At 36.8% G+C, this 24,788-nt stretch overlaps 1 protein-coding gene across 3 annotated transcripts in view; it reads left to right on the top strand.

Moving 5' to 3' along the window:
* The first annotated feature begins 9,605 nt into the window (after positions 1-9,605).
* The window catches only part of UFL1 (UFM1 specific ligase 1), a 34,099-nt gene continuing 18,916 nt past the window's right edge, over positions 9,606-24,788 (top strand). For 2 of the 3 annotated variants that reach the window (XM_023727563.1, XM_023727564.1), the window contains exons 1-7: positions 9,606-9,724; positions 11,108-11,253; positions 11,654-11,682; positions 12,339-12,436; positions 12,969-13,083; positions 15,328-15,458; positions 21,740-21,798. In XM_023727563.1, coding sequence (XP_023583331.1) covers positions 9,648-9,724; positions 11,108-11,253; positions 11,654-11,682; positions 12,339-12,436; positions 12,969-13,083; positions 15,328-15,458; positions 21,740-21,798 — 655 coding nt within the window. In that variant the 5' untranslated portion in view covers positions 9,606-9,647. The remainder of the gene's footprint in view (positions 9,725-11,107; positions 11,254-11,653; positions 11,683-12,338; positions 12,437-12,968; positions 13,084-15,327; positions 15,459-21,739; positions 21,799-24,788) is intronic. The other variant, XM_004372405.2, reaches the window with a different exon arrangement.

Consider the following 24,788-nt stretch of genomic DNA (forward strand, 5'->3'; position numbering starts at 1 on the left):
ATCTTAAGTGACAACAACAGCACAATTGGAAGAGCGTAGTCAATGTCACTGAACTGTGCATGTAGAAATTTTTGAAATGGTCTATCTTTGGCTATGTGTATTTTCACCAAAAAAAAAAAAAAGGTTGAGAAGTTAGAAGGTTGACATGTTGTGGGGTTGTTAACCAATGTCATAAAATAATATGTGTACTACTGTTTCATTAGAAACTATTTGTTCTGTAAGCCTTCACCTGAAGTACATTTAAAAAAATAAAATTTTTGAGTGCTAAAGTTTCCTGAGACCAAAATGTAAGAACCACTGGGTTAAAAGAAGGGACCCTTTCCTCTGCGGTACTGGAAAACAAAACAAAAAACAAATGCTTCCTCTTTCATTTCTCCATTGGACCACTGGTCACACAGAACATTCATGATGTCACAATCAGGCACTACCCTGGAACCCAAGCAACCTCAAGAATGAGAGAAATCTGAGTGAACAAACTGCTACACACAATCTGTATGTACAGCCCCAACATATTCTTTCCTCTTTTTCTTTTATTGTCGTGAAAATATACATAACACAACATTTGCCAATTCAATATTTTTCATGTGTACAACTCAATGACACTGATTACATCAATCATGTTGTACGACCATCACCAATGTACACTGTCAAATTTTCCATCACCATAAACAGAAACTCAATGTTCATTGCTTAGGTTTTCTTTTTAGATTTTCATCCTACATCTACTCCAAGGCCAAATCAGAGTTATCTTCTCTCAGTTCATGACTCCTAAGAAATTAGGCCCTCTTTCTGATTTTCCAGGCACAATTCCCTATTCGGTGAGACTGCCGACATATTTTGGTGACCTTTATATTTCTGATGTCACTGCCCAGAGGTCTTTTTACATGAGGCTATTTCTCAGAGGTATGGCCTTGTTCTGGAATGGCAAATATATTTCATAACAAGTGGCAACCCAGATAAATTGTTGGCAGCTGGCTGGAACATTGTTTGGGAAGGATTCAGAGGCTCTTTCCAGGTTTAGCAAGACAAATGCCATAATTGATTAGTGGTCTATTCTGAGTGTTAGAAGGAAAAGTGTTTATGTGCTGTGTATTTGTTGACCCTGTGAAATCATTTAGAATCGCTATGGTCAAACAGGTGCAGAGCAAGACAAAAAAAATGTCTAGTCCATGTAAAATTACACAGAAATGTAGTTACTATGATGAATAATAACATGTATCAGCAATAATATCTCCCTCATAAACAAACTCGATCCATTTAAAATATAAGCATAGATTTTAGGATTCAAAGAAACAAAATAAATTTAAACATAAGAATTGCCTTGAGGGTTTGCAATAACATAGCCTGTGTGTCTGAGTATCTGAAAATATTTCTACCTCTAAAATGAACTAGGATAGATGCCAGCTATGCTTGATTTTGGCGCTTTTAGAAACTTGGCCAAAACTTTGTTTCCGAAACAATCTCCTCAGAGCAAAATCTAGGAAGGTGAATTTTACGTATGCCATCTGTGGCTCTTGACAACTTCCAGATGTTGTCACTGCTGCTGCTATAGGGAGGCATCTGCTACAAGTGTTCGATTCCTTTACAACATATCCTCTTGTTGGTGTAGCTGATAATTAATGCACTGAGGAGGAGGAGGAAATGGAAAAAAGGTGAGAAAGAAAATGAAAAAGAAGGAGGATACAACTTCTTCCTGGAGATTAGAGCCAGTCTGATTTTTTCCTTGCTTTGCTGGAAGCACAGATGCTATATATTTTTTAAAATGTGCTTCCATGACTATTAGCTCCAGAGTGACACACCATTGCCTTCGAGGTGATACAAGCTGGCAATGTATTCCTTTAAATCACATTTTGTTGATGAAACTGGAGAAGTTTCAGCTCCTCTGAGAATGAAATCCAAGCACTGACAAGAACACTAACTTGTTCCTTTGCGAATCTGCCTTTTTGTCATTTTGCCTTGGAGTAACACTGTGGAGAAATATACACAGGAAAGCAAGTGACGCCTGGAGCTAATAAATCTAGCTCTAAATACAGCATTGTGAAGGAATCGAAAAAAGCAAAACCAGAAAAGACTAATATAGAATTTGTTCCCTTGGAAACAAAAGAATACTCAGTGCTTTTAGGAAAAAAAAATATAATAAATATATTTGCAACACAATTTCTATCAGAATGTGCTGTACAATGAAATTCTGAAACTATAATCACAAGTGAGGTATAAGGGGGACAGAGTTTTTTAAAACACCAATTACAGGATTTTACAGCTTGCAAAGTATTTACATGATTTGACTACATAGGTCAGACTATAAAGATCATGCACAAATGATAAAGTGATATGAACAGGAAGTGATGGCAAGTTAGCACTTTACTGATGAAGTTAAAGGCCACAGTGAGCAGAACCTTGCTCCCTACCTCATAACAAAATGTAAAAATATCAAAAGGGGCTTTTAAATCCCCTTGTGGAGTAAGAAGAAAAAGAGAAATATAGGAAAGCTAGAAACATACTAAAATAAATTATTAAATAGAGGATTTCATAGGTATTAGGTGAAGAAAATGATGATAATTAGAAACCAACATGAGTTCCTTAAGAGTAAGTCTTGAAAATTTTACCTCATTTCCTTTTAAAAAGATTGGTAAATTTGAATTCTAGAATTTCATAAACAAGTTGGCATTATATGATCTTCTCCTTGAACAAAAGGAGAAATATGGCATTTAAAACAATCATACTCAAAGGTACTTATTAACACCCTTTTTAAAAATAAATACTAGGAGCCCTGATGGTGCAGTGGTTAAGCGCTCAGCTGCTAAACAAAAGGTCAGTGCTTTGAACATACCAGTAATTCCACGGGAGAAAGATGTAGCAGTCTACTTTGTAAAGACTGTAGTCTTGGAAAGCCTATAGGGCAGTTCTACTCTGTCCTATAGGGGCACTATGAGCTGGAATCGACTTGACGGCAACCAGTATAAAAATGAATGAATTGGACTTTAGATGTCTCTAACATCTTCTCCAGCTCTAAAACCTTTTCAATCCAGAATCCTAGTGGATCAGTGTCACCTTCTTATCATAGGAATCTGTCCTTGATTCTCTCTTAATCAATCTTTTTATTAATTTGTATAAAGACATAATCATACTTAACAAATTTGTAGGTAGCAGGTGATGGCTGAAATAACAGCAATGCTGAATGCCAGATTTAATTTTTGAAATAATCTCCACTAATTAGAACAACCTGTTCTTCTCAGTATACCCAGGGCATAGCACAAAGCCTGGCATATAGGAGACCTCAAAACCATTTATTGAAAGAATGAATGGGTCAAAACTAACTAGGTGAAATTTATCAAATAAAATTTATTTGTTCAGGTAAAGAACAGACTAAACCTGGTTTGACAGCAATTTAGATAAACACCAGTCAGATATAGTTCATTACCAGTTTAATTTAAACCACGGGTCCATTTAATAGAAGTATAAAATCTAGGGAAATTAATCTCATTGTCATCTGCTCTAGTCAGACTGTGTAAAAACTATATTCCTCTGGGTTTCACTTTCTAAAATTGTCATTGGAAACTACAGTTCAACAAGAGAAGGTGGCCGGGATATTGAGAGGTCTGGAAAACTTGTCCGATGATATAATCGAGAGATCTGGGATTTTTAACTTAGAAAAAGAAAATAGAAGGGACACACTTCAAATACTGGGAGGGGTGTCACAAGAAAGATACATTAGAGTCATTCTGTGAACCACCCAAAGAAGACTTTGGAAGCTACAAGGAAACAGATCTTCCTTTTGACTAAGAAAGGGATTTCTAACAGTTAGACCTGTCCAAAAACAAATAAGACTACCTTGCAAAGAAGGGAACACTGTAAGTTTTCAAGCAGAGACTAGATAACCTACCAGGGGCTTTGCAGAGAATTTATTGCTGTGTTGGGTAGGACACTAGTATGGATGATTTAAAGAGCCTTTCCTGCCCTAATATTCTACGATTTTATGATCCTTGATGCCTTCCTCAGCATTATCATAATCTCTCTTCATTGACTTATTTTCTTCCAACTTAACACCTGATCATATCTCTGTTCTCCCCCACCCCTTATTTATCTCACTTGCTCATGAAGTAGTCCTACTTTATGAAAACTCACAACTTCTATGCTGTAACAGCCAATGAGCTTCTATTTATTTTTATTCTTCTTGATTCTCTGCAGAGGTATTGTTCACTACCCCTTCCCCTTTCCCTTTTTACTTCCCTTATTTCATTCTAACAATAGTACTTTTTTCCCTTCTATTTCTTCAATTACTTTCATCTCTTTTTCACTGTCTTTTCTTCTCCCCTTTTACCCATGAATCACAGTGATTTCTTAAGGCACTGAGGTTTTCTATGCATAGGTTTTTACTACCATTTTTGATAATGGGATTAAGATAACTTTCAAATTCCTAATTACAAAAGGATAACGTCAGTGATGTAATTAACAATTTCTATGAAGGAACTTTGACATTCCTCTATTTGGCAAATAGTAAAATACTGACTTATTTGATAGCATCCATTTTGTACTTGTTTTATGTTCCTAGTTAAGTTGGGGAAAGTAATTCAAATTTTGTTTTATTTTCTCAGTAGAGAAGGGGGAAATGCTCTAAATTTTGTTAAAAGTTCACCTTGAAGGAACTTCACAATATCTCATTTTATATCACATCAGTGAAACCATCAATCCTCATTACAGATGTTAGGATATTTTACTATTACCCTCCCACTTAAAAATGAGGCTGAGCATGGTGTCACAAATCATGTACCTAATGTAGTCAAAAAAGACCATCAGTCCTTCCTATACATATACATATCAAAATTCGACTTTAGTTTATAGACACAACCAGAGCTTTTAGAAATTTTCTAGAGAACAGAAGTACTATCTCCCAAGTCTACACAAAGCTTGTTCTTGAAAGGAATCTCCCATCTCTTATTAAATAGCTACTGGAGCTGTTTACCATTATTCTATTCATGCACTTTGTTGCTTAATGCTCCTCTACTCTGTATCTGATGTTGGCTAACACTTAAATATCCCTATTCAAATGCTTATTTCCCATTCAAAATAACAAAAATTGCAGTTGGAGTATGTGGTTGCTAGGTGGAAACAATTGCTTTAAATCACATGATCTCAGAGTCTGAACAAATGTGTGTCCTTACATGGGGTCTCCATCAGTCAGAATTGACTTAACCAAAACTAACAACAACAACATCAAAGGTCTAGCCCAGAGCTGTCCAACAGAATTTTCTGCAAAGATGAAAATGCTTTTCTATACTGTCCCATACGATAATCACAAGCCACATGTGGCTACTGAGCACTTGAAAAGTGGTTAGTGCAACTAGACTACATTTTTAATTTAATTTTAATTAATTTAAATAGCTGTATATGGCTAGTGCCTACCTTACTGGACAGCGCAAGTCTAGTATCTAGAAAATACAACCATAAATTATTCTTTTGGTCCTCTTTGTAGGAATAAAGGTAAATGTTATTACCGCACCAAAATGTAATGAGTATGAGCTGTTATCAGTGAATGCAAATATTTTGGTCACTATGAGTTGGAATCAACTTGACAGCAGAGGGTTTGCGTTTTCATAATAACAAACATTTACGGAATATACCAGGTACTGAAATATCAACTGAGATGTTGCAACAAGCGGATGCAGCACTGGAAGTGCTCACTCGTCTATGCCAAGAAATTTGGAAGACAGCTACCTGGCCAATCGACTGAAAGAGATCCATATTTTTGCCTATTCCCAAGAAAGGTGATCCAACCGAAGGCGGAAATTATTGAACAATATGATTAATATCACATGCAAGTAAAATTTTGCTGAAGATCATTCAAAAGCAGCTGCAGCAGTACATGGACAGGCAACTGCCAGAAATTCAGGCCGGACTCAGAAGAGGACATGGAACCAGTGATATCACTGCTGATGTCAGATGGATCCTGGCTGAAAGCGAAGAATACCAGAAAGATATTTACCTGTGTTTTATTGACTATGTAAAGGTATTAGACTGTGTGGAGCATAACAAATTATGAACAACATTGAGAAGAACAGGAATTCCAGAACACTTAATTGTGTTCATGAGCAACTCATACATAGATTAAGAGGTAGTCATTCGAACAGAACAAGGGGATACTGTGTGGTTTTAAAGTCAGGAAAGGTGTGCGTCAGGGTTGCATCCGTTCACTTACCTATTCAATCTGTATACTGAGCATATAATCCGAGCAGCTGGACTATACGAACAAGAACAGGGCCTCAGGATTGGAGGAAGACTCATTAGCAACCTGCATTATGCAGATGACACAACCTTGCTTGCTGAAAGTGAAGACGACTTGAAGCACTTACTGATGAAGATCAAAGACCACAGCCTTTAGTATGGATTACATTTCAATATAAAGAAAGCAAAAATCCTCACAACTGGACCAATAAGCAACATCATGATAAACAGAGAAAAGACTGAAGTTGTCAAGGATTTCATTTTACTTGGATCCACAACCAACACCCATGGAAGTAGCAGTCAAGAAATCAAAAGATCCATTGCATCGGGCAAATCTGTTGCAAAAGACCTCTTTGAAGTGTTAAAAAGCAAAGATGTCACTTGGAGGACTAAGGCATGCCTGACCGAAGCGATGGTGTTTTCAATAGCCTCAAATGCATGCAAACGCTAGACAATGAATAAGGAAGACAGAAAAAGAATTGACGCCTTTGAATTGTGGTGTTGGCGAAGAATGTTGAATACACCATGGACTGCCAAAAGAACAAACAAATCTGTCTTGGAAGAAGTACAGCCAGAATGCTCCTTAGAAGCAAGGATGGCGAGATTATGTCTCACATACTTTGAACATGTTATCAGGGGGGATCAGTCCCTGGAGAAGGACATCATGCTTGGTAAAGTAGAGGGTCAGTGAAAAAGAGGATGATCCTCAATGAGATGGACTGACACAGTGGCTGCAACAATGGGCTCAAGCATAACGATTGCAAGCATGGCACAGGACTGGGTAGTGTTTCCTTCTGTGGTACACAGGGTCGCTATGAGTCAGAACCGAGGGGATGGCACTTAACAAGAACAACCAGGTAGGGTGTTACTCTAAATAGTGAGGAGCATTTAGGAGCTCCCTTAGAAGTTCAGAGACTATTGAGAGATGTAATAAATAAGGAAATGAATTACAATATAATTGTACTTTCTATTGTTGTTCTTGTGTGCCACTGAATGGATTCTGACTCATAGCAACCCTATAAGACAAAGAAAAATCATAGGGTTTCCTAGGCTGTAATCTTTACAGGAGCAGATGGCCAGGTCTTTTCTCCTGCAGAGCCACTGGTGAGTTCCAACTGCCCACATTCCAGTTAGCAGCAGAGTGCTTAACCGTTGCACCACCAGGGCTTCTTTTACTTGCTATTATAGACATCTAAATAAAGAATTGTGGGGCACAGCATATAGAATAACTGTCTGTAGGAGCTAAAAAGAGGTTTCTTTAAAAATTTTATATTTAAGCTGAAATATTGCAAAATAAAAAAATAAACCATTGCCATCTAGTCGATTCTGGCTCATAGTGACCCTACAGGACAGAGCTGCCCCGTAGGGTTTCCAAGGCTGTAATGTTTTTGGATGCAGATTGCCACATCTTTCTCCCATGGAGTGGCTGGTAGGTTCAAACTGCCAACCTTTTGGTTAGCAGCTGAGTGCTTAACCACTGCGCCATCAGGACTCCTCATGGAAAAATAGACGTTACCAAATAAATAGTGGGGAGAGGGAAAGGAAGTGGCCAGGCATTTCAGAAAAGTCTTGGAGTCCTAAAAGGGCTTGGCATGTAAACAGTAAGCAATTCCTCTTGTGTTGTGCTGCAGAGCATGCTGCCTCAAAGTCGGCTCAAGTCTAATTGTGTGGGTCTTACATGGTAAGAAGTTTGGATGTCAAATGGTCCCACAGTACCCTACACTTCCCCTATTGCTTTAATGTTTTACTTCATTGGAGGTGCTTGTTTAATTTTTAAAAATCTACTTCACTCGATTTATCAAATCTTTATAAAGATATCATGTCTGCCTTATGCACCATCGTATTCAATGGCATCTGACAGGGAATCAATAAATATGTTGTTTATCACATTATTTATTTAGAATGAATGTTTCCGTTCCTTCTGAAGCTTGATGCTCTTTGGAACGACACCATTTACCAGTCTTCCCAAGTTAGGACTCTGACTTTGGTATTCCACCTCTTGGTCAGCCATTGCTTTGTCAGACAGCATTGTTGTTTGGTGGCAGTACTTAATAACAAGTACTTGGCTAGGAAACTTAATAGACAAGCACATTTGTGGTGTTGGATTTGAGTCACCCAAGTCAAGGTATTGAGATGGAAAAGGAACTAACTACTCTTCACCAACTCTATCATTAGGGCATATGATTAAAGGAATAATAATAATATATAAAAAGACTAAAGTATAAAAGTAAAAGAGAAAGACACTCTAGAGTGCCTTTATTGATTTCAACATACGGGAACAGAATAACAGTCCCCCTTGACTCCCCCATTTCATCCCTAGCCATGTACACTTATTACCTTATGTTTATATTCCTTCATTATTTGATAAAGGAGTAATCTTCCTCGGTAAGAGAAATACGTAGGGTCTAGAATACATGAGGAACCCTGGTGGTGCAGTGGTTAAGAGCTTGGCTGTTACCCTAAAGGTCGAGGCAGTCTGAATCCACAAGCAGCTCCTTGGAAACCCTGTGGGGCAGTTTTACCCTGTTCTATAGGGTTGCTATGAATTGGAATCAACTTCACAGCAAGTGGTTTGGTTTGGTTTTAGAATACATGAAAGCAATTCTATGACATTTATAGTAACTGAATTACTCATCACTGCCCAAAAAAGAAACAAAAAAGAAAAATCAGAGTAACTATCTTCACTTCTGTTCCCCATAAGGTACGTTACTGTGGGCCCAGTCTTTAACACAATTCTCTATCAAAAGGGAAGATGGAATGCAAATTGCGGACACAGATACATCTCCTACCCCTAAAACCAAAAAAAAAAAAAAAAAAAAAGGCAGAACAAAAAGAAAAGTGATTAATTTAACTATCGCTGCACGGAAACATTAGGGATAATGCAAACAAAGATCTGAAATAACACTTTACTCATCTTACTTACTTTGGACATGTTATCAGGAGGGACCAGTCCCTGGAGAAGGATATCATGCTTGGTAGAGGGTCAAGGAAAAAGAGGAAGGCCCTCAATGGGATGGATTGACAAAGTAGCTGCAACAACGGGCTCAAGCCTAACAATGATTGTGAGGATTGCCCAGGACGGGCAGTTACTTCCTTCTGTTGTACATAGGGTCACTATAAGTCGGCACCTACTGGACAGCACCTAACAACAACTCGACTCCTTTTTTGCATCCCGCCCTCGAATCTCTGGACATCTAGAGACCGCTAGCAGCCAACCAGTCCCAGCTCGCGAGGCCGAGAGCCGGGCTGGGTAGGCGAACTGAGGCACTTCCGGCCCGCCCAACCCGGCACTGAGCCGCGCGCGTGCGGCATCGGTGTACGGAGTCTCTTGTCCCTCCGCGCGTCCCGTTCTGCTTCGCCTCTCCTCCGGCCGACTTTGGGATGACGTGTCTGCAGTTCCTCGGCGACTTGGCGATCGGGCCGTGATGGCGGACGCCTGGGAAGAGATCAGGCGGTTGGCGGCTGATTTCCAGCGGGCGCAATTCGCTGAGGCCACGCAGAGGTGCCCGACCCTTCCTATCCATAGTGGAGCCCCAAATAGGACCTGGGCGGACACGCCGGGATCTGGGGCCGCAGACTCTTGACCCCGGACCTTCCCAGCCTCTGTTGCCGCTCCCTCCTCCCCGAGGCTGATCGAGGTTCCGAGTCCAGTTCTTGGCGGGGTATCCCGCATCCCATCTCGCTCCGGCGCCCCTCATCCTTTCCAGCCAGGTGTTGGAGATCGCCGCCCCCAGGGATGACTTCAGGCTATGTCTATTGAGTGCCCCTTTGGCCCCTCCTCACCCACCCGCCACCAAGTCACTGTGGCATCATTGCCTAATATACACCTCCTGATCTAGACGTTTGAGGACAGACTAAGATTGAAAGAAGAGCAAACAAACAAAACAAAACCTGTTGGTGTCGAGTGGAGTCCAACTCATAGTGACCCTATAGGACAGGGTAGAACTACCCCATAGGGTTAATGATGAGCAGCTGGTGGATTCGAACTGCTGACCTTTTGGTTTTAGCAGTCTGGTTCTTAACCACTGCACTACCAGTGCACCTGAAAGAAGAGGCTGACCCGAAATACAGTACTTTGCAAATACTACGTTGACCCTTTAATATTTTTACCTTTTTGTCTATCTTATGTTTTAGACCAGACCTTTGTCCCATCTGTTAGTTTTAGGGACTCCAGAGCACTAACATTACCTACAAACCCACTGACTTTTGGGGAATGCGTCTGGAACACCGTAACTCTGCTGTGTAATATTACAGAACGTATATGTATAACGGTAATAGAATCCTTTTTATACAGGTTATTTTTTGCCTGCAGTGTTTTTATTCCTTAGTCCCTTAATGCGTGCTTTGTAGCATTGAGTGCACACTAGGGCACAATCAGTGCTTGGGTAACTAACAAAAGCAGTTACAGTATTATTAGGTCAGATCCCCTGCCAGCTTATAGACCAAGGGTGTGAGTGAGGAAGTTGTCCACTTTAATTTAAAAGAAAATTCTGGTTTTTGCTAAAGTTAAACTGAAAAGTAAAAGTAGGACAGGTTTTTTTCCTGTCTAAATTATATGTCCTCAATTTTCTATTCAGGTTTGAAGACTGGAAGCAGACGTAAAAAGAAAGGGCAAATTTGAAATTTGTAATAGAATGATGTGTACCTATTAAGTAAATGATTTAAGTGCATGTAAACATGCTTACTTCCAAGAGATGTTTAAAAAAAAGAAAAACTTTTCAATTAATATTGTTATGCTAATGAAAGATACATATTTAATAATGTATCTTAGTGACTCTTTGTCCAAACTGTTTTAAAAGCCTGTTTTCATACATTCTGACAATTTTATTGCACACCAAATGTATCAATGCAATTTTTAAAACCTTATGTCTCTCATTTCCCTTAGATTGTCAGAACGAAACTGCATTGAGATTGTAAATAAATTAATTGCTCAGAAACAGCTAGAGGTAGTTCACACACTTGATGGGAAGGAATATATTACTCCAGCCCAAATTAGTAAAGAAATGAAAGATGAGCTACATGTTCGGGGTGGTAAGTAATTCCTTATTTTTTTTCCTTCTGGTTTTTGTGAAAGAAAAAAAAAAAATAACATCTTAATACCATGACTAATAATAAATTATTTGTAAATTATAGGATATCATTCTCATTTAATATGACAGCTTTAATACTTCTACTAGGTTAGAGCAAAAAATGTTTGGATAATTTAAATGAACTTAAATGACACTATACAAAATTATATTTTTTGTTATTTTTAGCTATGTTTATGTGAATTAATTGTCTATTTGCTTTCATAATTCATTAATTTATTGCATATTCTTTGTAGAAGAGGGACTATGCCTGTTAAAATTTATATCTGTTGGAATTTACAATTTTTGACTGATGTGTACTTTTACATGAGTTTAAATAAATGATTTTGCCTTTTCTATTAAAGGTCGAGTAAACATTGTTGATCTACAACAGGTAATTTTTAAATTTATAAAATTTCACATTGTTTTTTCAGTTTTTCAATACTGTGAGTTCTTTCAGTGCCTTTAAAAAGTGTTCACTAATACTGGTAGCATATTTTATGTAATATTTGTGAAGAAATAGTTATATAACCCTCGCTGATACATTGAACCAGTTTAATAAGTTTTTTTCTCTGTCGACTTATTCTTTATTCTTTTCCAAATATCATTTTATGTAATTGTAAGATTTATGTAATTTTAGGGGGAATCACTAGATTTTCATGTTTACATGGTTTTAGTATGTGGAAGTACTAGAGAAATATAAAAAACTAGAAAATATTTTCAAAAAATTTAAATGCACATGTCATCACCAAGGTATGCTATAAACAAGAAGACTGGCAAATTTTGTGTGAAATAATACCTGTTACATGAAAATGTAACGTATTACTTAATATAAACTTTGCTGGCAAATAGAAGCATAAGTGTTCAGAATTAAAAGTAAATATATAGTAAGTCTGTAATTTTTTGACTGAAGCTTTTACAATATTTCAAGTCAATTTGAACTTCACATCAAAGAATAAGGGTATTAAATTTTTATTAAGTATGGTTCTAAGTGTAATTTAGAACTTAACAATATGAACCTATTGCTAACAATTTGTATATATTTTCCAGGTTATTAATGTGGACTTGACTCATATTGAAAATAGAATTGGTGACATTATTAAATCAGAAAAACAGGTTCAGCTAGTGTTGGGACAACTGATAGATGAGTAAGTACAATATTTAGGAGCACTTTGTTGTTTTTCTTTTATCCTTTTCTTTAATAGTGTTTATATTTAAATGGAGACCAATTGTGACCAGTTAGGCACTTTTTAGAACTCCTATAATACTGATTTTTATTATAAACATCATTCTACTTAAAAAGTAAGTGTTTAATTATGTCGAATACTTGAATGTGGTATAAACTGATATTTTTTCTATTATCTTAAAGCAACAAAATACATAATTTATGCAATCTTTTCTATAGGACTTTATCTCTGAAACCAAATTTGGTCTAAATAGTATTACTGAAACATGACTGTAAAATTATCACTGTTAAAAATATCCCAGCGTTTGTCTTTTGATAATTGTCAGATTATGAATAACGAATGGTATTTACCTACACAGATCCTTTAAATTTCAGAAAGTGGGAAATGTATATTCCTTTTGGGACATACATTATGGCAACATAAATGTAAAAGAGAAAGTAGAAAAAAAAGATATTCCTAATTGTCTTTTATTTTCTTTCTTTTTTAATATTAGGAACTATTTGGATCGGTTAGCAGAAGAGGTAAATGATAAATTGCAAGAAAGTGGTCAGGTAACCATATCAGAACTGTGTAAAACCTATGACCTTCCTGGAAACTTTCTGACACAGGTATTTTTCTTCATAGTTTAATGTGTCTTTTTAGATACATAAAGAATTGTAATGGAAGAGAGAAATTAGACTCTCTTTAGTTAATTAATTTCTTGCAAGTGTTTTAATATTGATGTTATAGCAGTATAGTATTTTGAGATACTTTTTGAACCTTGGTGTCTCTGATTACACTGTGTGAAAATGATTACAATCTTCGTGAACCCAGAGAAACCCTAAAAACAATGAATAGATTCTAAGCTCTTGATACAATAGTAAGTATGCCATAAGTGCATGGGTTTATTTAGTGCTTCTGATATCAGCTGTACAGAAACTGCATCCGGGATACTTACAGTTCTGATTGTTCAGTTGTATTTTGAGACCTAACTAATGAAGATTATGATTTAGAATAGTGGTTCTCAACTGGTGGCGATTTTGCCCCTCAGGAAACTTCTGGCAATGTTTGGAGACATTTTTGGTTGTTAAGCTAGGGAGGGAAGGGGATGCTACTGGCATCTAGTGGGTAGAGACCAGGGATGCTGCTAAACATCCTACAATGCACAGGATATACACCCCTGCCCCCCACCTGAAACACACACAATAAAGAATTATCTGGCCCAAAAGTGTTAACAGTGCTGAGATTGACAAACCCTGATTAAGAGGGTTTTTTTGATACTGCTTTTTTTCCTTCTTTAAACTGTCAGTATAATAGTAAGAACAACCAAGGAATTTTACATATTCTCTTACCTTTAGGTACTTGGGCCAATACTCAAACATCTTTGGTTTACAGTGTAATAACAGTGTTGCCTAAAATAGAGGCTATTTCCTCGTTTGTTCTGTTTTTTCTTAAAGTAGATTGACATTTTAGGATTATAGAAGTCTGTCTGGTGCAATGGAAAGGGCATGGACTTTGGGGTTAAATACACCTTGATTTGAATCCAGGATGTGCAGCTTACCTTATTTCATCTTCTTGGCGCTTCAGATTACATATCTGGAAAATGGAAATAACTATGCTTTTGCATAGACTTTAATGAAGTTCTATGTATATGGTATATTTGGTGAAATATCTGGCACAAAGACGATGATTGTTTTGTACTTCCTGAAACTAATAAGTGAAAAGCCAAATCTCTTTATAGGAATATTTTACTTTAAGAAAATCCAGGTTACAAAGTTTATCAAACTATGATTGTATGAGATTAGTTTATAATACAAATGGATTTATTCACCCACTTTTTAAGCGTGAACTCCCATAATTGCATTTAAAATACTATTTAAGGTATAACTAGTATGTTTTACATGGCATTTCAGAAACTTAAATTCTATTTTATACAAGCAAGCGTATGTTAATTACTGCAAGTGAAAAAAAATTTTAAAGCACCTTTACAAAGTAAAAGTGAATTTTACCAGATCAGATCCATATGATTTCTTATAAAACTGTGCTTCTGAGTACGTTTTGGAAATACGTACTTTCTTAATATTTTTCAGTTTTAATTTTTCTGAATATTACAGTCACCATTTTATATACAGATTATATTCTAAAAGCTCATTAAGAAGTTGTTTGAAAGGCACTTTTCTGTATTATATAATTATCAGCTGAGCTGACACAAATAGATTTAACTCATATTGGGATGTGAAATATATCCAGTCTTATTTCAGATGTACCTACCTCTAGTCGTAGTGTAGTTGTGGAGAAATATTTTCTTGAGTTTCAAAGCAGATGGTCAAGAAACCTCTCTTCTTGCCATAGAATGGGGAGCCAGACTGTCCACCAGTGTAGATCTTCTGATCACAAATAGCTCGTTGATATTTGTATCATGGAAGATAACTTTCCAGGTCTTACATTTCCCCAAGTTTTGAGGAATCTTCAAAGAAAATTTATTTCTCTTCATCAGTGCTAGAAACTCTAGACAGAGTCTTCTCTGAAACCCATTAGTATATCTTGGCTGTATATGTTGGGAACCGCCTATATCTAGAAAACTGATTAATCAGTTGACTTTATTTTGCATTGGAAATAGCCCTTCTTACCAAGTAGCTAAGCCTTTTAACATATTAGCCATTTGACTCATTCATTTCTTGATCTCTGCCAGGAGATAATGAAATTTCCTAGCTCCTGAATCTTTTAGCTTGCATTATTTCTTGAATTTATGCTTGTTGAAATTTCTCAATTACATAATGTAACAGCATGCAGAATGATTTTAGCATAATTATACATTGCATGTGTGTAATTTTATTCTTTCAGATTAATAAAATTTTACATTTTACTCCTAGGCACTAACTCAGCGACTAGGTAGAATTATTAATGGACACATTGATCTTGATAACAGAGGAGTGATTTTTACTGAAGCTTTTGTAGCTCGACATAAAGCACGCGTCCGTGGACTCTTCAGTGCTATTACCCGGTAAGCGTATTTTAAAGCATATATATATTTTACATATCTTGGATGGTGGTTTGCAATCCTTTTTTTCTAATGGGTGAATTTTTTTTTTTTTTTTAAACAATATCTCATTCAGGACCCCAGTTTATTAAACAGATAGAAAGGGAGCTTTTGTGAAATGGGATGACTACATGCTCACTCTCTCCAACTCTTATCCCCTTCCCTACCTTCCCTACCTTTATGACCCTGGATGCTTCTGCCAAATGTAGTTTAAAAACTGCTTCTGATATCAGTATATTAAGGTCACCCTGGAATGATGGAAAGAGCATGCAGTTTAAAGTCAGAAGACCTGAACATGGGTCATAGTTCTGTCACATAGTAAGTGTGTGACCTTGACCAGGTAAGTCAGTCACAACCTCTTTGGGCCTCAGATTCTTCATCTGTAAAAGGTGATTTTAGGACCCTTTTTACCAGATAAGGAGCCCTGGTGGTACAGTGGGTAAAGCACTTGGCTGCTAACCAGAAGGTCAGTGGTTCAGACCCACCAGCCATTCCACAGGACAAAGATATGGCAGTCTGCTTCCACAAAGATTTACAGCCTTAGAAACCCTCTGGGACAGTTCTACTCTGTCCTGTAGGGTTGCTATGAGTCAGAATTGACTTCACATCAATTTTGTTTGTTTTTTTAACTAAATAACATTCTATAATTCTATTGAATAACAGTGTTATTTTTAAAACGCATTAACTTGTCTAAAATAAGAATTTCTGAAACGCTTGGATCTGTGTGACAAGCTCAACTGTAGATTTCAGAAGACTGCATTTTCGATTATCTTTTTTCATGTCATCAATTTATCTAGTAGCTTCATGTCCCACTGGCAATTAATTATGTACAGATTTCTCCCATCTTAAAACAGACAGACCTTCCTAAACCCATATTCCATTCCAGCTACCACTGTTTGTTCTTTTCCTTAACAGTTAACCTTCTCAGGAATTGACATTTTCATTCACCTCTCAATTTTATTTTCCATGATTGCTCAACTGATCCATTTGACTTCTACCACTGACATAGCAATGAGTAAATATCATTAAATCTCGTGGACAATTGGTGACTTTTTAGCAGCATTTAACTCCAATTACATCTTCTGGAAGTGCTCTCTTCCCTTTTCTCTTTTTTAAACACCACACTTCTGGCTTTTCCTCCTTTCACTAGCCTTAAAAGTTTTTTGTCAGGCCATCTTTTCTTCTCAGTCCTACAGTGTCTTCCTAGATAATGTCACCTGTCTTTTAAATTTCAGACTCATGCTATACTATCTACACAGCGTCTCTACCTACTAAATATTTCACAACTGCCTAAAATTCAACATACTTAAGATAATTCATCATCTCTGGACCCCTCCACCTGAATTTATTCATCCTTTTGTGTTCCCATTATCAGTAAATGTTATCATGCACTTGTTTTTGCCAGAAAGCTAAAAGTCATCCTTTATGCCATCTTCTCCCTCACCTCTCCCTCCTTCTAGAACCCTAAGTCTTCTGAATTCCGTATTCTAAATATTTATGTAATTTTTACTTCTCTGACATCACTATTGCCACTACACCAGTCCATTTTTCACCTGGACTCTTTCAGTAGCTTTCTAACCAGTCTCTGTTCTACTCTTACCATCTTCCGGTTACTTATTATATTGCCGGCACAGTGATTTCTTTTTGTCATTCCCCAAACCACCCAATACATGCCAAGAACTGAGGGTACAAAAATAAGTAACAGAAATTCTGCCTTCAAAGACAGATATCCTACCTTTGAAGACCTAGTAGGTCTAGAAGGGAGAGCTTGCAGCCTAATGCAACAAATTTCTTCTTTCTTTCTTTCCTTCTTTTCTCTCTCCCTCCCTCCCTTCCTTCTCCTTCTGTCTTAGTTATCTACTAAAAAACCAAGTCCACTGCTGTTGAGTCAATTCCAACTCGTAGTGACATGATAGGACAGAGTAGAGCTGCCCCATAGGATTTCCAAGGAGCAGCTGGTGGATTGGAACTGAGCTCTTAACCACTGCTGGTGCTGCTATAACAGAAATACCACAAGTGGGTGGCTTTAACAAAAAGAAATTTATTTTCTCACAGGAGGCTAGAAGTCCAAATTCAGGGTGCCGGCTCTAGGGGAAGGCTTTCTCTCTCTGGCTCTGGAGATGGCCTTGTCACTTTTGAGGTTTTGCTCCTGCGCAGTCTTTTTGTAACTTGGCATCTCTCTCTACTCTCATTTCTGCTTGCTTCTCTATGCCTAATCTACTTTCTAAATTTTAAAAGAGATTTTGACTCAAGACACACCCTCCACTAATACACCTCTTAACATAACAAAGAAAAGCCATTCCCAAATGTGATTATAACAACAGATATAGGGGTTGTGATTTATAACATGTATTTGGGGGGCACAATTCTAAACTTCTTTCTTTCTTTCCTTCCTTCCACAATCTCAAACCTACAGAAAAATTGCAAGTGTAGTACAATACTTTTTTTTCCCTGACCTATTAGTTGGTGACATAATGTTCCATCACAAGTATTTTAGTCTGTATTCCCTGCAAACAAGGGCATTGTCTTATATAACTGTAATACAAACATTAAAATCAGGAAATTAACATTGGTACATTACTTCCGTCCAATCCTGAGATCCCATTCATTTTTTGCCAGTTGTTTCAGTAACGTCCTTCATAGACAAAGGATCCAGCACAGAACCATATATTGTGCTTAATTGCGCTCCTTAGTCTCCTTTAATCTGGTATTTCTCAGTCTTTCCTTGAATCTCATGACCTTGACACTTAAGAAGATCACAGGCCAGTTATTGTGTAGAGTGTTCAGTTTTGCTTGTCTGCTATTGTTTCTTGCTGATATTCAGATTTTGCCTCTCTGACAGGAATATCACAGAAGTGACACTATGTTCTTGTCATTGAATCCTGACAAGAGACAAACATTTTAGATTTTTTCCAATCACTGATTATTTGCTTTGTGATCACTTAATAAGGAGGTGCCTGCCAGGTTTCTCATAAAACTACTCTTTTTCCCATCATAATTAATAAATATTTCAGGATACAGTATTTTGGTACCGTGAAAATTATACTGTTCTACATCAAACTTTTATTTATTTAGATCACTGTGGACTCATGCATCCCTGTTTTATTCATTGGGTTATAACTTACCATTGTCATTATCTAGATTTTCAAATTGATTCTGATTTAGCCAGTGGGAATGCCTTTACCTAGCTTCTGTGTTCTTTTAACATGTCACCATTATTCTTGAAGCACTTCCTTACTTTCTGGCATGATAAGATGTTCCAGGCTCAGCTCACACTTCCTCTGTTCCAGCCCTGGAATCAGCCATTTTTCTAAGGAACCCTAGTTCCTCTTAGAGAACGGTATTTAGAAACCACAATCTGGGTACTACTTTGCTCATTGTTGTTTGCTCAATGTTCCCGGGTCCTGTCCGTAGACAAGCCAGGAAATAAACACACACAGACATATATATGCCTTTTTATCTGTATTTCTCTATGGAGTCCCTGGATGGCACAGTTAAGCGCTCAGCTACTAGCCAAAATGTTAGTGGTTTGAAATCCACCCAGAAGCATCTTGGAAGACAGGCCTAGCAATCTGCTTACAGAAAGATCCCTATGGAGCAGTTCTACTCTGCATACACAGGGTCACCATGAGTTGGAATTGACCACAGCTAACAACAGCAATTATTTGTCTATAGCTTGTTATTTCTGTTTCTGTATATTTGTATATCTTTGTTCATTGAAAACCATGAGTTTCTACTGGTACTTCCAATTCCAGTCCAACACCATAAGCTTCATTCTCATTTTCTCCTTTTCTATATATGTAAGTCTTTTCTCTGGCTGAGAAACCTAGCCCCCATAATCTTATTGTATTTACTTATTTGATTTATCTCCCTTTATGTGACTGATCTCCCATTACTGCTGCAGTCTCCTTCTCCACATCGATACCCTTCTTATTCCATGTACCCTGTGACATCCTGCACCAGATTGCTCTCCTAACACAAGAAAAGGTGATTGTTTCTGGGGAGAGGAACTAGGTGGCTAAGTGATAGGAATAGAAGGAGATTCACTTTTTCACTGCACATCATTTTGTAACTTTTTTGTACCTGGTGCATATATTAATTAGTTAAAAACTAAAAGTACATTTTCCCTATTGACAAATATTTATCTTTTTTTGTTGACTAATTATTGTAGCAAGTATAACTTTCAGCAAGATCAGCAAATGGTGTTTTTCTGACTCATAGTAGCCTTGAGTTCCTCTGCATGGAAGTGCTATCAAATCATGAGAGAAAACAAGTTCTGAGCTTCAAAAGATGCTGCTAGGCTGTGTGGCTTTCAGGTGGTCCCATTTAATGCATTGTATCTTCATATAGCTAAGGTTTGCCTCCTAAAACTAAGGAACCACCCCATATGGATTTACTTCAGAGAAAACACTTGCATGTATGATCATAAAAGAGTTTCTGTTTATTATTATCATAAGTAGCCTAGAAGAAGAGCAAGAAGTAGGTGAGAAGAGCAAGGTTTGTACTAAATTATGTTATATCCAAGTTGAAATAAAAATTCAGCAAAGTTTCATTGTACCAAAAAAAAAAGTAAGAATTTTATACAATTCCGTTCAGCATTTATTGAACACCCACAATAAGTTGTGCATCCAGAAACTTTAAAAAGAAAATGCCTGTCAGGGAGCCCTCTACTTTTTTGTAGGGATGTGTTCTGATAGAAGGGAACAGAAAACACATAGGCAAAAAAATGAAACATGAGAATTTTTTAATAGTTATAAGTTAAACAGAGGTGAGTAAACCTCACAGAGCACCTACACAAGTTGGTTTTGGGGTTCCAGATGATTTAGCTAAAAGATTGGTAAAACAGTTTAATAGAAAACAAACTGACCCACATAAAGAATTTGGTAAAAATAATAACGTAGCCAAAATTCCCCAAATACAGGGATTTGAAGTATTTATTTCAGACGACCATTTCTACTCTCCAATTTTTTATAGAGAACATTTACAGCATCCTAGTAAGTCAATACTAGGGGCTTGTTTAGTTGGAATACCTAAAAGTCTTTCACTAATATGCATACAAGTGAAAACATAGACAAACCTAAACCAGAGGGCAGGCATAATTGGCTTCAAATAAGCTAAGCAGAAAAGAAAATTATAGTTGGGAAATAAAAAAAAATTCTAGATCCTTTTTTAGTTTCCTTTAGTTTCTTTTTTTTAATTATTATAAAAGAAATGTACTTATAGGCATCTACCCAAAGGAAATGAAAACATATTTCCACAGAAAGGCAGGAATGTCCACAGCAGCATTATTCATGACAGTTCCATATTAGAAACAGTCCAAATATCCATCAAGTGATGAGTGGGTAAACAAATGTGATATATCCATAAAATGAAACGTTATTCAGCAACAGAAAAAAACTAACTACTGATACATGGGTCACAGTGAATGAACCTGAAAAACATTATGCTAAGTGAAAGAAGCCAGACAGAAGAGACCACATATTGATTTCATTTATATGGAATGTCTAGAAAGGCGAATTAATAGAGAGAAAGCAGATCAGTGGTTGTCTGGGTCTAGGGGTAGCAGTAGGAATTAACTGCAGACAGGTATGCGGGAACTTTCTGGGGTGATGGAAATGTTCTAAAACAGGATTGTAGTGATGATAGCACAACTCTATAAATTTATTAAGATCATGGAATTGAATTTTATAATTTTATGAATTTGAATATAATTGAATTTTATGGTGTTTAAAATTATAACTCATTAAAGCTGTTTTAAAAAGAAATGCATAGTCATCCTTCCCAGGCATCCACTCTAATTTAGGAGTATACCTTTCCAGATTCCTTTCAGTGCATATATAATTTCATTTTTCTTCAAAATGGAATCATACATATTTAACATTGACCTGAATATTCCCAGGTGAGGCAAGAACCTCCCAGATAGATAGAACAGAATGAAGAAAAACAAATAGACAGTAAAGGGCAGACTAAATAGTCAAGTATCACTAAATCTGAGGTGAAAATTTGCTGGAATGGCAAAGTAAATTGATCTTGGATTGGGAAAATAGGTAATTTCCCTGGTGTTTCAGTAGCTTAATTCTGATAAGGGTTAAACTTTGGTGCAGTTTTTTATTTCAGTTTTCCTTTTACATTAATTGGTGTTTTTCACAAACTGTATCCTAGTTATTGTTTTTTTAATTCATAAATATGTGTAAACTGTACAATGAGTAAGAGGTTTTTTGTTTTCCTTTTTCCTACCCATAAAGCCCTACAGCAGTAAATCCTTTGATTTCAAAATATGGATTTCAGGAACAGCTCCTTTACTGTGAGTTTGCTTAAGTTATATGTCATACTTAATTAGCTACTGAATCACTGTTAATTGTAAAACTTATTAATTTTAATGTTTTTCCCTCTATTTGTCTTAAAACTTGATATAACTAAATTATTTCCAGGTTTCAAAAAGTTTTTATATACCAGTTATGTCTGTTTTACCCATGAAGCATTTAGTATTGGCTGCCCCCAGAAGAATGGAATGGAAAAAAAAAACTATATAAATGCATATAGTGTACTGTTATGTATATACATATATAGAAGGATTTTAAAAAATTGGGAGATTAAGAATAATTTTTTGTATCTAGCTTTTCACTGTATTTTCTAGTATGAAAGTACGTATTTAATATACGCATACCTCAGAGATATTGCAGGTTGAGTTACAGGCCACCTCAATAAAGCAAGTATCATGAAAAGCGAGGCACACAAATTTTTTGGTTTCCCAGTGCATATAAAAGTTATGTTTACACTATACTGTAGTCTATTAAGTGTGCAGTAGCATTATGTCTAACAACACAAGGTATATACATTAATTAAAAAATAGTTCATTGATAAAAAATGCTAACCATCATCTGAGCTGTCAGCGAGTTTCACTTTGCTGGTGAAAGGTCTTGCCTCGATATTGATGCGTGCTGACTGATCAGGGTGGTGGTTGCTGAAGGTTGAGGTGGCTATGGCAATTTCTTAAAATAAGACAGCAATGAAGTTTGCCACGTCAATTGACTCTTCATTTCATGAAACATTTCTCTGTAGCACTTGATACTGTTTGATAGCATTTTACCCACAGTAGAACTTCTTTCAGAATTGGAGTCAGTCTTCACAAGCTCTGCCACTGCTCTATTGACTAAGTTTATGTAATATTCTAAATCCTTTGTTGTCATTTCAGTAGTGTTCACAGCATCTTCACCAGGAGTAGATTTCCATCTCAAGAAACCACTTTCTTTGCTCACCACAAGAAGCAACTCCTTATCTGCTAAAGTTATATCATGAGATTGCAGCAATTCAGTCACATTTTTAGGCTCCCTTTCTAGTTCTCTTGCTATTTCCACCACATCTGCACATCTAGTTCTCTTGCTATTTCTACTTCCTCCACTGAAGTCTTGAACTCCTCAAAGTCATCGATGAGGGTTGGAATCAACTTCTTCCAAACTCCTGTTAAGGTTGATATTTTGACTTCCTCCCATAAACCACAAATGTTCTTAATGGCATCTAAAATGGTGAATCCTTTTCAGAAAGTTTTCAACTTTAACTTTGCCCAGATGCATCAGAGGAATCACTATCTGTGGCAGCTATAAAACCAAAAACCAAACCCGTTGCCATCGAGTCGATTCCAACTCATAGCCTTACAAAATGTATTTCTTAAATAATAAGACTTGAGAGTCAAAATTACTCCTTGATCCATGGGCTGCAAAATGAATGGTGTGTTAGCAGGCATGAAAACATTAATCTCCTTGTACCTTTCCATCAGAGATCTTGGGTGACCAGGTATATTGTCAATGAGCAGTAATCTTTTGAAAGGGATCTTTTTTTCTGAGTGGTAGGTCTCAACAGTGGGCTTAAAATATTCAGTAAACTATGTTGTAAACAGATGTGCTGTGATCCAGGCTTTGTTGTTGCCTTTAGAGAGCACAGGCAGAATAGATTTAGCATAATTCTCAAGAGCCCTAGGATTTTCAGAATGTTAAATGAGCATTAGCTTCAACTTAAAGTCACCAGCTGCATTAGCCCCTAACAAGAGAGTCAGCCTGTCCTTTGAAGCTTTGAGGCCAGGCATTGACTTCTCCTCTCTAGCTGTGAAAGTCCTAAATGGCATCTTCTTCCAATATAAGGCTATTTCATCTGCATTGAAAATCTGTTGTTCAGTGTAGCCACCTTCATCAATTATCGTAGCTAAATCTTCTAGACAACTTGCTGCAGCTTCTACCTGAGCACTAGCTGCTTCACCTTGCACTTTTATGTTATAGAGATGGCTTCTTTCCTTAAACCTCATGAACCAACCTCTGCTAACTTCAATTTTTTTTTGGCAGCTTCCTCACCTCTCTCAGCCTTCATAGAATTGAAGAGAGTTAGGACCTTGCTCTGGTTTAGGTTTTGGCTTAAGGGAATGTTGTGTCTGGTTTGATCTTCTATCCAGACCACTAAAACTTTCTCCATATCAGCAATAAGGCTGTTTCACTTTCTTATCATTTCGTGTGTTCACTGGAATAGCACTTTTAATTTCCTTCAAGAAATTTTTCTTTGCTTTCACAACTTGGCTAATGGTTTGGCGCAAGAGGCCTGGCTTACAGCCTATCTTGGCTGTCGGCATGCCTGCCTCACTAAGCTTAATCATTTGTAGCTTTTAATTTAAAGTGAGAGACGTGGGACTCTTCCTTTCACTTAAACACTTAGAGGCCATTGTAGGGTTATTAATTGGCCTAATTTCAATATTATCATGTCTAAGGGAATAGGGAGGCCCAAGGAGAGGAAGAGAAATGGGGGAACGGCCGGTCAGTGGAGCAGTCAGAACACACACATCTATCGATGGCTTGCCATCTTATATGGGTGCAGTTCGTGGAGCCCCAAAACAGTTACGATAGTAATGTCAAAGATCACTGATCACAGATCACCATAACAGATATAATAATAATAATAAAGTTTGAAATACTGTGAGAATGACAAGAATGTGACACAGAAACATGAAGTGAGCACATGCTGTTGGAAAAATGGCGCCGATAGACATGCTCAATGCGAGAGTTGCCACAAACCTTCAATTTTTAGAAAAAAATGCACTATCTGCAGAGCGCAGCGCAATAAAATGAGGTATGCCTGTACTAAAAAATTTTTTACTAAGCATTTATAGCAATAAAAATATACACTCAGCATTCAAGCAACATAGTAGTATCCCCAAAATAATCTTGGTTTATTGTATTTTTCAGTATGTGTTATGAAGCTCTTAGAGGTTTGGGTTCTTTTGATTTTTTTTTTTTTTTTTTTTTTTTTTTT

Source organism: Trichechus manatus, unplaced genomic scaffold, assembly GCF_000243295.1.
Source record: "Trichechus manatus latirostris isolate Lorelei unplaced genomic scaffold, TriManLat1.0 scaffold00017, whole genome shotgun sequence".
Taxonomy (NCBI): domain Eukaryota; kingdom Metazoa; phylum Chordata; class Mammalia; order Sirenia; family Trichechidae; genus Trichechus; species Trichechus manatus.